The sequence below is a fragment of the Panthera leo genome, chromosome B1 (genome assembly GCF_018350215.1).
Source record: "Panthera leo isolate Ple1 chromosome B1, P.leo_Ple1_pat1.1, whole genome shotgun sequence".
Lineage (NCBI taxonomy): Eukaryota > Metazoa > Chordata > Mammalia > Carnivora > Felidae > Panthera > Panthera leo.
In genome coordinates, this window is record NC_056682.1 from 132,912,840 (window position 1) to 132,928,394 (window position 15,555).

The 15,555-nt window shown below is 36.8% G+C and overlaps 1 protein-coding gene and 1 pseudogene across 5 annotated transcripts in view; one reads left to right on the forward strand and one right to left on the reverse strand.

Annotated features, from left to right (window-relative positions):
* Nucleotides 1-1,431: 1,431 nt before the first annotated feature.
* Nucleotides 1,432-1,585, forward strand: LOC122218724 (annotated as a pseudogene).
* A 2,681-nt stretch (nt 1,586-4,266) lies between these two features.
* NUDT9 (nudix hydrolase 9) overlaps nt 4,267-15,555 on the reverse strand; it is a 39,675-nt gene continuing 28,386 nt past the window's right edge. For all 5 annotated transcript variants that reach the window (XM_042935943.1, XM_042935944.1, XM_042935945.1 and 2 more), the window contains 4 exons: nt 10,406-10,517; nt 8,251-8,397; nt 6,648-6,732; nt 4,267-5,172 (listed from right to left, as the gene is read on the reverse strand). In XM_042935943.1, coding sequence (XP_042791877.1) covers nt 4,994-5,172; nt 6,648-6,732; nt 8,251-8,397; nt 10,406-10,517 — 523 coding nt within the window. In that variant the 3' untranslated portion in view covers nt 4,267-4,993. The remainder of the gene's footprint in view (nt 5,173-6,647; nt 6,733-8,250; nt 8,398-10,405; nt 10,518-15,555) is intronic.

The window sequence follows — 15,555 nt, forward strand, 5'->3', positions numbered from 1 at the left end:
GTTCTTGCCTAAGCAAACATTGGGACAGTGTTTGACTTACATATTCTTGCATACACACCGGGATGGACAGCTCTACAAATACGAAGGGATTCACTTTCTTTCACTGGTCAATTCCTTGAGCAAGCTGCCAGTCTGTTACGACAGAAGGACCCATGGAAGCTGCAAAGCAATACTTTTCCAGTGACACCGCTTGTGTAAACAAACTCTTGAAGCCAAGTATTTATAGTTGTCCTAAAATTTTGGGTCAAGTATCATTCACATAGGGAATTTTCATACTTCAAGAAACCTAGCACTTGCATGGATATGTACACAGTGAGTTTCTTAACTGTTCAAGTTTTTATTCTTCAGATACAGTAAATAGAATTACAATAAGATATTTCTGTGAATTAAGGGAATTTAAATCTAGATATTGCACATTCATTTTAAAATCTTATATCATGTAAATAAACCTCTAAATAAAATGGAATTCATTTTTCAATAAAAACAAATTTTCATATAGAAAATCTTCTAGCTTATATGTGTGCTAAGTTACAAATATGTTTAAAAAATAAGCCCATTAACAGCACTAGCATTGATCGATTTTTCTTCTTTCAGTTAATCACTTCTATTCTGAACGAACTTGAGGTAAGTTCATATTAATTTTAATTTTAATGTTTATTTATTATTGAGAGACACAGAGAGACAAAGCATGAGCACTGGAGGGGCAGAGAGAGGGGAGACACAGAATCTGAAGCAGGTTCCAGGCTCTGAGCTGTCAGCACAGAGCCGGATGCGGGGCTCAGACTCACAAACCACGAGATCATGATCTAAGCGGAAGTGTGACGCTTAACCAACTGAGCCACCCAGGCGCCCCTCATATTAATTTTTAAGTTATTATAAAGTATAAACCTATTTAATGGACTGAGGGTAATGTCTTTATTTTTTTATCTTTTAGGGCTTCTTTGGGGTAAGACTTTATTTCTATGATTATATTGATAAAAACAAGTGACATTTAAGATCAGAAAAGGTAAGAATAACTCTCCTCAACTATAAAAATATATGGCAGAATCAAACCCAACTGACTTACCCAAATTAGAGCTCCTGAGTTATAAACTCTAAACAATTTAGATCAGAATTTCTGCAGGTCTAAAAAGGTATTTTCATAATGCCATGGTATTTGACAAAATTTCAGCCTACGAAGTATATGCAATGTTAAGAAATTTCAAACAATAAATTTTTCCTCAAGCTTGTTTTTGTTTTATGGACAATTCATAGTAAGCAGAAAAGTCTGCTGTGAAACTACCAAATCTAGAAATGGCCTCATTTCAAGGCAAGGCAAAACATCTCCCTAACACCAAAGCATCAGCTTGCTCGATGGAGAGGCTACAAATCTTGAGACTTCTTTGACTCTCATCCAAGTTTGTTCTCACTTTAAAATATATACAAAAGATAAGCTTTGTGCAGTGGGTGTATCATAGCCAATGAGGTTTATCCAAGGCACGATTATTGCTAATTGAAAATACATACAAAAGATAGATATATTCCAATCTGAATTGTCAATCAAAATTATTAATTATATATAAATTAATGTTAATCTACCTTGAGAGAAGCTAATGAGTCAAAATATTCTGAGTCTCAATTTTGAGAAAGAAATTGGATTTCACCCGTTTTCCTCCTTATACATTTCATTGCCCCCAAATGCTTACTTAGTATTTCTTACCACTTCAAATGCTCTTATCAGGCCATCAAAGGCCAAGTGGGAGAAGGGAAGTGCTTTGTTGCAGAAAAACCCAGTTGAGGATTCAATTTATCAGCATTTAAGATGTAACAGGATCATGTTATTTTCTATCTGCCAATACACATGATTGTATGAATACTAACCCATCAGCAATAAAATAACCATAAGATGGGAGATGTGAGTGGAAGCAAAGAAGAAATCATGGCAAGAATACCTTCATATAATAACTGTAATCTGTATTGTTTATTTTGGCAGAGATAATTCTCTCCCTCCTATGTCAGAAGTTATATACTAAGGTTAGTAAAATCTCCAAATATCTTTCAAGTACTACTATATATTTAATTTTTTTTTTATCTTAGGAGTTTAATAGTCTCAGGTCACATCCATATTGATAAATTAATAGCATGATGAAAGGTGTACTGATGAAAGCAGTAATTAGCCTACTTAAATTATAAATGCTTCCTTCAAATGATGTATTTTTAAATCAGTTTATTAAAACCTCACAAATATGTTAGAAAATAATACCAATCACCGTTTCTTATACTGTAAGAAAATATAGCATTTAGCTTCTAAAAGTGGTTGGAATTTTCAAGTGCCAAATATTCAGGTTTTAGATTGTTATGTTCTTACTATGCAAGTTTAGCATATGCTTCCATTTGAGTCTGAAATGCTGGCAAGACAAACACCGAATTGCCACCACATATCCTTAGGTTCAGATATTATCAAGTAAATTCTCTTTGGGTTCAAATTATGCAGTTACAGTGATGCTAATTAAATCAGCTGTGACCTTAAAGTCAAGTCATAAACCATTAAGTGTGTTACTGTTAACGTGAGTACTGCTTAAATAATAAATAATCTTCCAAACTGCAGACTTAACACAACAAATCATCAAAGCTTCATGACCTTAGTAGGGAATACGATACAGAATAAGTTTCAGAACCTGGCAGACCTGGATTCAAATCCCAGCTCTGTCCCTTACTGAATAACCTTGGGAAAATCTTTAGAAGGATCATTTTCACCTGTGAAATGGAAATAATACCACCTAACTTCAGAGGATTGTTGTGAGGATTGTATGATATAATGTAGATACTCAGTAAATGGTATCTGTTATTACTATTTTACTAAATAGTAAAATATTTTTAGATAAAAAGTATTCAGAGAGTATTCTTCCTTACACCTAAAATATAAGAAAAGCAAATATGGCATCAATATCACCTAGTGATATAGGAGCAAATATTCCTCCAGAAAGGTCTTCAACTAAAATTTTAATATGGTTTTTCTTATTATAGATGATGCTGGATATTTATAACACTTATCAGAAGATTACTTCTATTTTATAATTTTGCATACTTTAGAAATGTTCCAGAGAAAACTCTAAAATGCCATGAAGAATTCATTATCAATAGACCATGTGCTTTAATCATTCTTTAAATAAAATATTACCTACTATCTTTTCTAATGTCAATTTAAATGTTTCAACACTATTAGATGTAAGTAAATGTTGACCTTCAGGGAATTGCTCAAACTTTCTCAAGAGCTTTTGTAAGCAGCTTTAAAAATTCTATTCAGTGCCAGGAAAAAGCAGTCTCTTCCTGCCAAACAGTAAAAGTAGAATTCAACTCTGATTCTGGGAGAAGGCCATCCTACCCCTCAGCTAGTGAGCGGGTCATCCTGGTCAAGCACAACTCCCTTATTACATACCAGGGACCAGGATTTTATGGATTTTAGAAAATTAATACCATACTTAAACCTTGTAATTCTTCCAGAGGGGTCTGAAACAGTATCTGGAAATCAAACATTCTAATGTTTCTCAGCAAACCTTAAGTCGCACTAATGAGGAAAAAGCTTCCTGTCAGTTTAGTTCAGGTTTACCACCAAAGTAAAAGTAGCTTTGACACTAAATTAGCAGGGGTTGAGGGGACTTCTGATTTACATTAGCCCAAGTTCTGTTCTCAAGCTACAGAATAAGCCTAATACCTTTTTCAAATATGTGAAGAAAAGGAAACCACCATGTCTCTATCCCTTACACCTCCTTTTCTTCAGATGCCCCATCTGTAACCCAACTAGAATGAAGACGGAATTATGATGGTCCCTACTCAAGGTTGACAGGAGTAAATATCATGGGATTTTCTCAATAAATATCTTAGCCAGGATGTAATACACATGTCCACTAAGACAAGTATTATTTTCATTCTTCTTCCCTAAGTATCTAGAACGTCAACAACTCTTTCCTTTCTCTGGGAATTATTATGTTAACGGTGGGCCTCTCAAAAACCTATTCCAATCCTTATTCCCTTCCTAACAAATAATATGTTTAACTCTCAAAGGCTTCCCTCTCTCATTTCAATCCTTTCTGAACATCTATTTTTATTTTTATTTTACTTCTTAGAGAAAGCATGGGTGGAGGAGAGAGGCAGAGGAAGAGAGAGAGAGAGAATGAATATCCCAAGCAGGCTCCATGGTGAGTGTGGAGCCCAACATGGGGCTCGATCTCACAACCCTGGGATCATGACCTGAGCCAAAATTAAAAGTTGGACACAACCAACTGAGCCACCCAGGTGCCCCTGAACATGTATTTTTACTTTATTTATGATACATACAGTTACAATAGAGTGAAATAAATACATCAATTTAAATTACTAATTTCCAGGACATATTTTTAAATTCAGAATTTTTAAAAAATGAGAACACGAGCTGTTTATTGATATTGATCTTTATTAACAAGATCAATTTCCTCAATAAACTGGTAATTCTGAAGTCAAAACAAGGTTTTCATTTTTTAAATCAGCTTCAACAACATCACATAAAGCAAATAATTTAAAGACAGGTTAGACACTGGCAGTGTTCTCCTAAAGGAGCCTGATATTTATGCCAGGAACATCCTTCAGACCCTAGATCAACAGGAAAAAAAGAAAAGAAAGAACTAACATGGAAGGCAGAAGTAATGGCTGACCCTAAATTTATCTTTATTCAGGTTATGGTTCTTCAAAGAGCATCAGCTGTTTCGATTTGGTTTAAACCATGCTTAAATAGAATACATAAAAAATATGTTGTTTATATTTCTTCTGACTGGAAAGCAGAAAAATTATGTGTTGCATTTCATCATATTTACTAATTTTATTCTGATTAAAACCTTCTAAATGCAAACAGTTTTGAAAGTGAATGAAATAATTTCCAAGTGACCGTGCCTGCCCCCCTTATCTATCCTATGAGCTCTGTGGTACCGCCTTCTTTTCACCACGTGATCTTCTGCACTTGGCTGACACAGAGATGAGGCTACAACCCGCGACACTCAGCATCAGAGTTCTCACTCCAGTGTGCATCTCGTTTCTCTGCCACAAGTTTGATGAATTGAGAGTGACTGGCATAAAGCTGGAGTTGATCACTGATGTCCACCCATTTCACTTTTCCAGCATCATCTCCAGCTTCTAGGGTAAGGTTATCCATTATCTCACCTATTGCCAAAGCACAACATCACCAAGAGAAAGTAATTCATTTATTTATGTCCTTTTCAACATAACTCTGTAGCTTCAAGTATTCTTACTAAAAACAATTTAAATCATTATTGTATTAGGTGCCCCAGGGAATTAATAACTAGAAGGTTCCAAATTTTCCAAATGCCCAAATTTTAACCACATTGCTAAATTTTAAGTAGAGGCACCAGTAAGGAAGCTTTTCTCTTTAAAAAGTAAGAATATTGGCTTTAGCTTTAAAAAAAAAAAAAACAGTTCGTATTAAATGAGTATGAAACTTACATCAAAACAAGTTCTAGAGGGATTGGAGATTTAAATGTAAAAAAAAAGAAAAACAATTATTGGCAATTCATTTTACACTCTTAAGTGGACCTTTCTAAAATAAGCATGGGGTGGGGGGCGCCTGGGTGGCTCAGTCGGTTAAGCATCCGACCTCAGCTCAGGTCACGATCTCACGGTCCGTGAGTTCGAGCCCCGCGTCAGGCTCTGGGCTGATGGCTCAGAGCCTGGAGCCTGCTTCCGATTCTGTGTCTCCCTCTCTCTCTGCCCCTCCCCCGTTCATGCTCTGTCTCAAAAATAAATAAATGTTAAAAAAAAATTAAAACTCTAAAATAAGCATGGGGGTGCCTGAGTAGCTCAGTCAGGTAAGTGTCTGACTCTTGGTTTCAGCTCAGGTCATGATCTCATGGTTCACTGATAGCACAGACAACATGGGATCCAGCTCTGCATCAGGCTCTGGGCATATAACTTGGAGCCTGCTTGGGAGTCTCTTTCTCCCTCTCCCTCTGCCCCTTCCCCCCGTGCCACCCCCCAAATAAATAACCATGACACCAAACCAGAAATCGTAAATGAAAATATTTATATTTACAAATAAATATATTTATTAAAATCTTTATAATTATCAAAAAAAATTAAAAATAAAGCTCTTAATCACTGTTGGGAATGTAAATAGACTATTTCTGTAGGACAATTTGGCAATGCTTATCAAGAGCTTTTAAAAAAGCAAATGCTACGGCACCTGGAAGGCTCAGTCGAGGAGCCAACTCTTGATTTCAGTTCAGGTCATGATCCCAGAGTCGAAGGACTGAGCCCGTCATTGGGCTCCACGCTGAGCATGAAGCCTGCTTGAGATCCCCTCTCTCTTTCTTTCTCTTCCCCTCTCCCCCTGCTTGCATGCTCTTTCTAAAAGAAGAAAGGCACCTGGGTGGCTCAGTTAAGCAGCCGACTCTCGGTGTTGGCTCTGGTCATGATCTCATGGTTTGCTGACAGCACAGAGCCTGCTTGGGATTCTCTCTCCACCTCTCTCTCTGTCCCTCTCCTGCTTGCTCACGCTCTCTCTCAGAATAAATAAACTTTAAAAAAAAAAAAAGAAAGAAAAGGAAATTGCTCTTTGATGAGAACATTCCGCAAATACCAGAGTGCCTCTTATCAAGTCAGTTTAATAAACACAAGTTTACCTGTTTCATCATGGTAGTTCACAGCTTCTGTCTCCATCCATGCATTATCAGTGTTTCGAGGATCATCGACATATCCTTTATATATCTATTTTTAAAAGGAAGCAGACAAAAAAGGTGTACAGTCAAACACGAATGGGCGGAGCAGATGCCTGCTACATCGGAAATGTAAATATCCTATTACAAAGCAGTGTGCATATAATTAACTGTACATTACAAAGTTAAGATGGTAAATTATATGTCATGTATTTTTTACTACAGTAAGAAAAAAGTGCCAACCTAAAACTGTCAGGAGGCAATAATTAAGCATTTATTTATTATCAGAGAACTGCAATTCTGGGTACAGAGATGTGGGTAGCAACCCAGCGTCCCACTAGGGAGCAAAGTCAGAGGTTTTTAAGATGGAAAGAAAATGCTTGTATAAGTTGTTTTCAAAGAATTTTGATTGGCGTTGCTGCAGAAAACTAATCTTGAGTGAACATAATTGGTTGCTAAGGCTATCACTAAGCAAGTCCCTTTTGTAGCAAGTTGCAGGTGTTTGTGTAGTCTTTGGAGTATTTGCGGTTTAGCCCAGTTTAAAAGATCAGGGCTCCACCTGGTGAGGAAGTACGTAAGTCCCACCTCCCTAAAGGCCTCTCAGCTCCATTTTAAAACCCCTTGATAATAAGTGACTCCTTATTTCACCTTTCACAAGTGAAATGTAAGTATCATAGAAACTTTCATGTAACATTCCACATGCTTGTTTTAAATTTCCTAGGATAAGTATTCTCAAGGTCAGCTTTAAAATTCACAAAACCCTCAACTCTTCAGACTCTAATTTCATAATCTGAGAATAGTCTTATTTGGGCCATATGACTTTTTTAAAGGCTCTATAAGTATTTTTCTGTGATTATATATAAGTATATTTTATATATATATATAATTTCTGTGATTATAGTTTCAGACATACAAAGATTTTTTTAGTTTAAAAAAGAAGATCTATAAGTAAATTTAGTAAAGACTAATACTTAAGCTATTAATATAGGGAAAGATTTGGATCTAGCCATCTAACACAAACGTGACCCCAAAAGACTGAACGTAAATAAATAAGAAATCCTAATTCTAGAAAGAAAACAAAGCAATTCAAACAAAAGCCAGCAAAAAAGAAACTCTTTTTCCTTATTACCAGTACACATATACTTTATAAGGTGATTTTTTTAAATCACAAAGGGTACGTAGACAAAACATAAGACTTAAATGGTTATCAACCAGAAAAACTCTGAATAACGTAGTTTAAAATGTAAACGTACTCTCAAAAGAGCTAAATTTATGTAAATTTTTTAAAAAGGTTTCCGGATGGATGGGTGTGTTCAGTGTCACGTTGGCTCACATCTAGTCTAAAGAAAAACTAAGAGGAAAAAAGTGTATTCTAATAAATGTAACTGACCTAAAGTTGGGCTATAAAAGTTTAAGCAGAAATCTATTCACAGTGAAGATCTATAATTTGTTTCTATGAATATGTATTTCAAATATACAGGTTTTACCTATCAGATTTCCAGGTGAACTTTTAAGGAATTTTCACTAATCCGTGAGGCTAAAATCCTTCACGGGAACCACCATTTCTTACCACTAGATGTTCCTGGCTGAAGAGTTTGTGCAACTGTTCCTCTAATTCTCTCTTTTCTGCACTGGATTTCTGTAAGGAGTTGAGAGCTTCCTCACCAAATTCTCTTTTCAGTGTAGTACTAATCTTCTCTCCTGGGTCCACCATCCCCTAATAGCCACATTATTTAAAAAAAAAAAAAAAAAAAAAAAAAGTAATAAGCTTTAATTCATTCAACAAATATTTACTGGGTGATGCAGTAGACACATTGTTCTACCTGGCCATAATCATGATTCCCATTCTCCTATGATATCTTCTTCTCTAAACCATTTGATTCTAGTAGAAGTAGCCAATCAGGGTATCTCATGTATTTGATTGCAGTAATTTGTCCAAGGTTAGCCAATAGTAAACTGAGCCAATAAGACTCCTTTCCTGGTATCTTCTAAACTCAAGCTAAGGAAGGAAGGCCTGGAGGCAAGATGGAATATAGCAAGCTGAAATTTCCCCATTGTTCATCCCATTCCAGCCACACTGACCTCCTGAATCAGTGTCTACGACATGCCAAACAAATCCCACCTAAGGCCTTTGCACCTGCTATTATTTGTGTCCAACATGCTTTTCCCTAGATACCCACATGCATCGCTCATTCACCTTCTTCAAATCTTTGCTTAAATGTTACCTTCTCAGAGAGACCTTTTATAACCACTCTAATCTCAAATTGCAAACTCTCAAACATTTCCTAGTCTCCTTCTTTGCTTTAGTTTTTTCCTTAATATTTATACCTTTAAACATACAATAACATATTTTATATTATCTGTTTCCCCCACTGGAACGTGAGCTCCAAGAAAACAGGGATGTTTATGTTGCTCTGTTATATTCTCAATGTCTAATATATCAGCTGACAAAAAACAGATCTCAAAATATACTGATTAGATGAATGGTTTTCAATATGACATCAGGGACAACCACTTCCTTACTGATCAGAATTTCAGATGACAAAAATATAAAATCCTACGATGAAATCATTACCGTGTTTTACACTAAGCATGGGTGAAGTTTGACAATTTGGCTCATAATAATTAACCTAAGCTTTTGTTACAGTCACCTGGGATTTTTATTTCCAATCCATTTTTATCCTACAAAGAAAAAAACAACCATTCTTGCAGATAGCAGTATAAGAATCATCCTCTTTTCAAATTATCTGCATTTCACAATATGGCATAAAATATAAAACCCTCTGTTGCACACATACACATTTCAAAAAGCCACTTCAAATTTACCACTGAAATGAACTCAAACAAAAGTACAACTGTTCCTGATGATATTACAGAAATTTTAAAAACTACAAGGAGGGGTGCCTGGGTGGCTCAGTTGGTTAAGCATCTGACTTTCGGCTCAGATCATGTTCTCACAGTTTGTGAGTTCTACCTCCACTTCAGATCCTCTGTCCCCACCCTCTCTCTGCCCCTCCCCAGCTTGCGCTCTCTCTCTCTCTCTCTCTCTCTCTCAAAAGTAAATACACATTAAAAAAAATTTTTTTTAACTACAAGGAAAAGTAACAAGAATTATCTTTTTTATGTTTAAAGTTAATGAGAATTCAATAAACCAATGCTAACAGTCTTACCTTGGACTTGGAAGTAGGGGTTGAGTTCTGAGATGGGACCCAACATGTATGAATATCTACTTTATGCCAGGTGTTTTATATGCTATTGCTACTAATCCTATGAAGTAGATATAATTATGTAAATTTTAAAGAGAAAGTTCTGGGGTACCTGGCTGTCTCAGTCAGTAGAGCAACTCTTAATCTCAGTGGTGTGATTTAGAGCCCCAAACTGGGTGGAGAGACTACTTAAAAAATAAATAAAAATTTTAAAAATTTAAGGTAAGTGTCTGAATTCTGTATTCTCAGCTCAAAGTGGGAAGGCCAACGTACAAGCCTGGGTCTAACTCCAAAGTCCATGTTCTTTTCCAATGGCTTTATAATTAGACTCAAATTCTAACAGCCTTGATGTATTATCCTACACTTGCTATTGACAGACTTCATTGCAGTGATAAATGACAAAAGAATTACTAAGTGAAGTGTGAAGGAATGGAAAATAAATGGAGGATGAAGATCTACATACAATAACCTTGCAGTAAATGAAGCTAAAAAGAACTTTAATTTAATTTTAATTCTTACCCCTGGGATTGCCCATTCTCCACAGTCTTTCCTTTTTATTGCCACAAACTGTAAGATGTTTTTCCCAGAAACAGGGTGGGTAATTTTATTTCCACTTCTATCCCTTTTCCACCTGTAAATAGTAATATAAAATCGTAATGGATTTTGAAGAATAAGGATCTATCTCAAACTTGAGACAAAGTTATAACAATGTATTTTTCTTTATAACAAGAGTATATATAAATTCACCTCTCAGCTAGTTTTACCAAAAAAATTATTTTGTATTAGAAATATCCTGGGGTGCCTAGGTGGCTCAGTTGGTTAAGCGTCCGATTTCGGCTCAAGTCATGATCTCACAGTTCGTGAGTTTGAGCCCCGCGTTGGGCTCTGTGCTGACAGCTCAGAGCCTGAAGCCTGCTTTGGATCTGTGTCTCCCTCTCTCTGCCCCTCCCTCGCTCATGCTGTGTGTGTGTGTGTCTCTCTCTCTCTCTCTCTCTCTCTCTCTCTGAAAAATAAACATTAAAAAAAAAAGAAATATTCTGTATTGAGCACTGTTACAAACCAAGTCAGATGTCTACTTTCCAAAAAAGATATTCTCTGTAATAAAAATTCAGAATATAAGTAGTTTTTATTAAAGTATTGTCAAAAATAGTTTAAAAGCTAAGAATCACTTTAATATAAGAGATCTGGTAATATTTCCTTTTAATGGGTCACTCTGTTATCAAAACAGAGATTACACAATGCAGATTAAACAATACAAGTTCAGCTGGTCTCAACAGTAGTGCTTCTCAATCTTTATGCCCTTTCTTAAAAAACAACAAAAACAAAAAAAAACACAAAAACCTCACTCTATCCTTTAGTTTTTAAAAAAGTATCAAAGTGGGGCACATGGGTGGGCTTAGTTGTTTGAGCATCTGACTCTTGATTTCAGCTCAAGTCGTGATCCCAGGGCATGGGATCAAGCCCTGCATCAGGCTTCACACTCAGTGTGGAGCCTGCTTAGGATTCATTCATTCATTTTCTCTGCCCCCCCCCCCCCAATTCCCTCTCCCCCACTCAAGCTCTCTTAAAAAAAAAAAAAAAAAAAGTATCATGGTTATGTTAATTTTAGAATGAACTTTTTCTTTTTTTTTTAAGATTTTTTTTAGGTTTTATTTTTAAGTAATCTGTACACCCAACATGGGGCTCAAATTTACAACCCTGAGATCAAGAGTCACATGCTCTACCAACTGAGCCAGGCAGGCACCCCAAGAATGCACTTTTTCTAACCACAGCCTCTTGCCCAGAGATGCTGATACATCTCCCTTTCCCTTCTCTACCCCCACCACACCCAATTTTAAGAATTGTTCTAAAACTATCTTAGGCAAAGAAAACGATTTTGAACCTCTAGTACTAAAGCAAAAAAGAAAGCCTATGATCTAATCATTACTTTGAATTAGAATCAATGAAATTAAATGAGTTTAAATAGGAGTTCTCCCCCCTCCTGCAAATAAATAAATAAATAAATAAATAAATAAATAAATAAATAAGAGTTTCCAAATTTCTTTATATAGTGGTTGACTACCATATCTAACCCATAATTCCTGCCCTGAAAGAGCTCATAGTCTAGGGATGGAGCTAGACATGTAAGTGAATAAATTATAAGAGAGTGACAATTTGATGAGGACAGTAAATAGAAATGAAAGAATAATTAGTACAAGAAGACAGCATCTGTTTTTAAGGATGCCAGACATAGGTATGACATGAGCAAGAAACAAAGGTATAAAATAATATGTTCAAGAAACTGAATCTATAGGTGGGGTCTGGCACCATGGGCACCACAGAGGGAAAGAAGGATGATGAGGCCAGACGAGTAGGCAAAGAATTCATCAAATTCATCTGCTTAGAGAGCCAAAGAATATTTTTAAGCAGGGTAAAACCATAAGCAATTTGTATTTAGAAAGCTCACTCACTTTGACGAAAGTGTGGAGGCTGGTTGGGAAGAAAGCAAGACTGGACGCTAGAAGACTGTTACCATTGATGAGGAAGCATAAGGCAAGCTGAGAGCAAAGTACAAGCTAGCATACCCACCCACCCCCAAGTGGGATATGTGTGGTATTCCTCAGGCACTCCTAGATGCCCAAGAACAAAGGAAAGGAAAGAAAACAAATGGTTAGCGATCACAGTCATGCAGGATAGGAGTCTCTATCAGTTTACAAATACCTTAGTAAATTACAAGAAAAAGGCAATCTTATCAATAGCCTAATCTTCTGAAACCTAGATTCAGTTTCCTGGAGCCCCTAATATCACCCTCCCCTCCACAGTGATGTGGGGAACAAAGGCAAGAAGGAAATGGCAGGTAAAATTAAATTTCCTTATAACCTGCAACCTGCAGCCCACTGACAAATACTTGAAGCAAATGCAGAGTATAACATTTCTCCAGGAACCCCCTGCAGTCATAATGTTGATGCCTTACTAGAGGGAAAACAAGCTTAGCTTGACAACAGCAAGGCCTCAGGTACCTTAGGAGTCCTCTTTAGCACACTGAAGTCCCTCTGGAGGCCTCCCTTTTGTCTTTACCTCCCCCAACTCCACAGTATGTAACCAGTCACTCCTCACAACCCCAGTGCAGCTCTTTCTGCCCACAGGTCCTGTCCCTGTGCTTTAATAAAATCACCTTTTTGCACCAAAGATGTCTTCAAGAATTCTTTCTTGGCCATGAGTTCTGAACCCCACCATCACCCCAAAACCTCATCACCATGATCCAGGTACAAGATTGAGAACAGGACTGAAGGTAGACGTGGTACTTTTACTTCTTAAGGCCCATTTCTATAGCACTTATTATGTACCTGATACTGTTAAGTCTTTCATGTATTTATCCATTTAAGCCTCAAAACAACCCTATAAAGTAGTTGCATTATTATCTTTATTTTACAAATGTGGAAAATGAAGCACAGAGTAGATTAAACTTGTCCAAGACTGCAGAGCTAAGTGGTACAAACCAAAATTTGAACCCAGACAATCTGCTTCCAGAATCTGCACTCTTAATCACCATACTGTCTACTTAAATCAAAACAGAATGTTTACACTAATTGGGTAAGAGGAGGGCGTGAGAAGGTGAAAGATGCTCTGTACACTCACACACACTTACCAGCACCTACTATATATACATCACATTAGAGAAGCTGGGAAAACCAAGACAGACATGCCGCCAGTTTTGGCTGCAGCACAGGGAGAAGCAGGACTGGGGGAGAGGCGCTGCTGGGCTAGAGAGGGCCAGACTGATGATGAACAGTCACATAACCTGTTTACCTTCTCAGATTTTACCCCAAAGGCACTCATTTAAGAACTACCGAGCAGAGTAGTTTCTTCTTTTGTTCCTTATTGTAAATACCAACTGATGAGGGAAACAAAGGCAGAAGGAAATGGCAGATAAAGTTAAATTTCCTTACAACCTGCAGCCCACTGACAAATACTTCAGGCAGGCAGGGTATAACATTTCTCCAGGAACTCCCTGCTGTCTTAATGTGAATTCTTTGCTAGAGGGGAAAACGACCTAGCTGACAACAGCTAGGCCTCCTGGATCCTGTGAGTCTTCTTCAGCATATGAAAATCCCTTTGGAAACTCCTCCCCCCACTTTACTCCCCAAACTTCCAAGTACATAACCAGTCTCTCCTCAGAGGTCCCAAGGCAGCAATTTCTGCCCCCGGGTCCTAACCCCATGTTTTAATAAAATCACCTTTTTGCACTGAAGAAGTCTCAAGAATTCTTTCTTGACCATTAGCTCCAATCCCCATCACTCCAAAACCTTATCATCAAATAAATTATTACCAAATTTAAAACAAAATCCTTGATATAATGGAAATAATGTATATTTTAATTAATGAACCTCATTAACATTTGTTAAATGCCAAAGACTATTTCTAAATACTATTGATATTCCCTCCCCACTTCTGATGGCCCACACCTTCCTGTTTCACCAAAACTGGAAAGAAAATGAGAATACCACTAACTATGGATCTGACTTTACTCACAGTAATGTATCAACACTTCCCACCTCATTTTCACTTTAAAGGATCTAAAGGAACATCAGATAGTTGTACCCACCCAATCTCTAGGAGAGGTCCCTGAGAACAGAAACATTTAACACTTTCCCTGGAGCATTTGTTAAATTACACTATACAGAGCTGTTCTGAATCATGAAGTACTTGAAAGAAAAGGGAATGGAATCTTTAAAGCGCCTAGATGATTCCTATGATTACTCATTAGTGAAAAACTGGTATAAAAGAGAAAAAGTATAATATCTGGAGCCAAATACCACAGACTCAAATTTCAGTTCGACATAAACATTTAGGCAAGTCACTTAACCCCAGTGAGTCTTCATTTTCAGATCTATAAAACAGAGATGTTAATATCTACTTTGAGGAGTTGTGTGAGAAACAAATGGAAAAACTGATGACAGCACCTAGCAGAGGAGAGCAATACTTTTTAACAATGTGCTTTAGCCTTGTTGATGCTTCCTTTTTAACATCTTACATTCTTCTCTTCCTTCCATTTCCACTGCCACTCACTCATTTAGACCAACTCATAGGTCAGTATATGCATTACTGAGGTAATAAAGAGCATCAACCTAACAGTACAGGTGAAAGCTAGACTCTGCCATCTGTGGGCTTTTCCATAGCCTTGGACCCTCTCAAAGTCTTCAGCTATTGCTGAAGCTGTTGTATAATGGCTGCATTAAGCTCAAAAAGTCTATTTCAAAACAATGCAACCCAATCACCACATACACTCCCATGTATTTGGCCCACCAGAGATAAAGATAAGCTAATGAAAGGCTAACTTCCAAGTGTCTAGCTTCCCTTTTCTGCTTCTTGTCCCCTTACTGGTATTTCTACTTCAAATGCTTTCACACCTTCCTGATTTTAGCCAGCCTTACCAAAGTTGGAAACAAAACTGATACTGTCATTAATATTTTTTACTTACATTCATTAAAAGTATATTAACTCTTCCCATTTCATTTAAACCATAAAGTTTCTAAAGTAATTTTATTTATTTAAGTTTATTTATTTCTTTTGAAATAGAGAGCATGCATGTACAGGGGGAAGGGGCAGAGAGAGAGAGAGAGAGAGAGAGAGAGAGAGAGAGAGAGAGAGACAGACAAAGAGAATCCCAAGCAGGATCTCTCACAAAC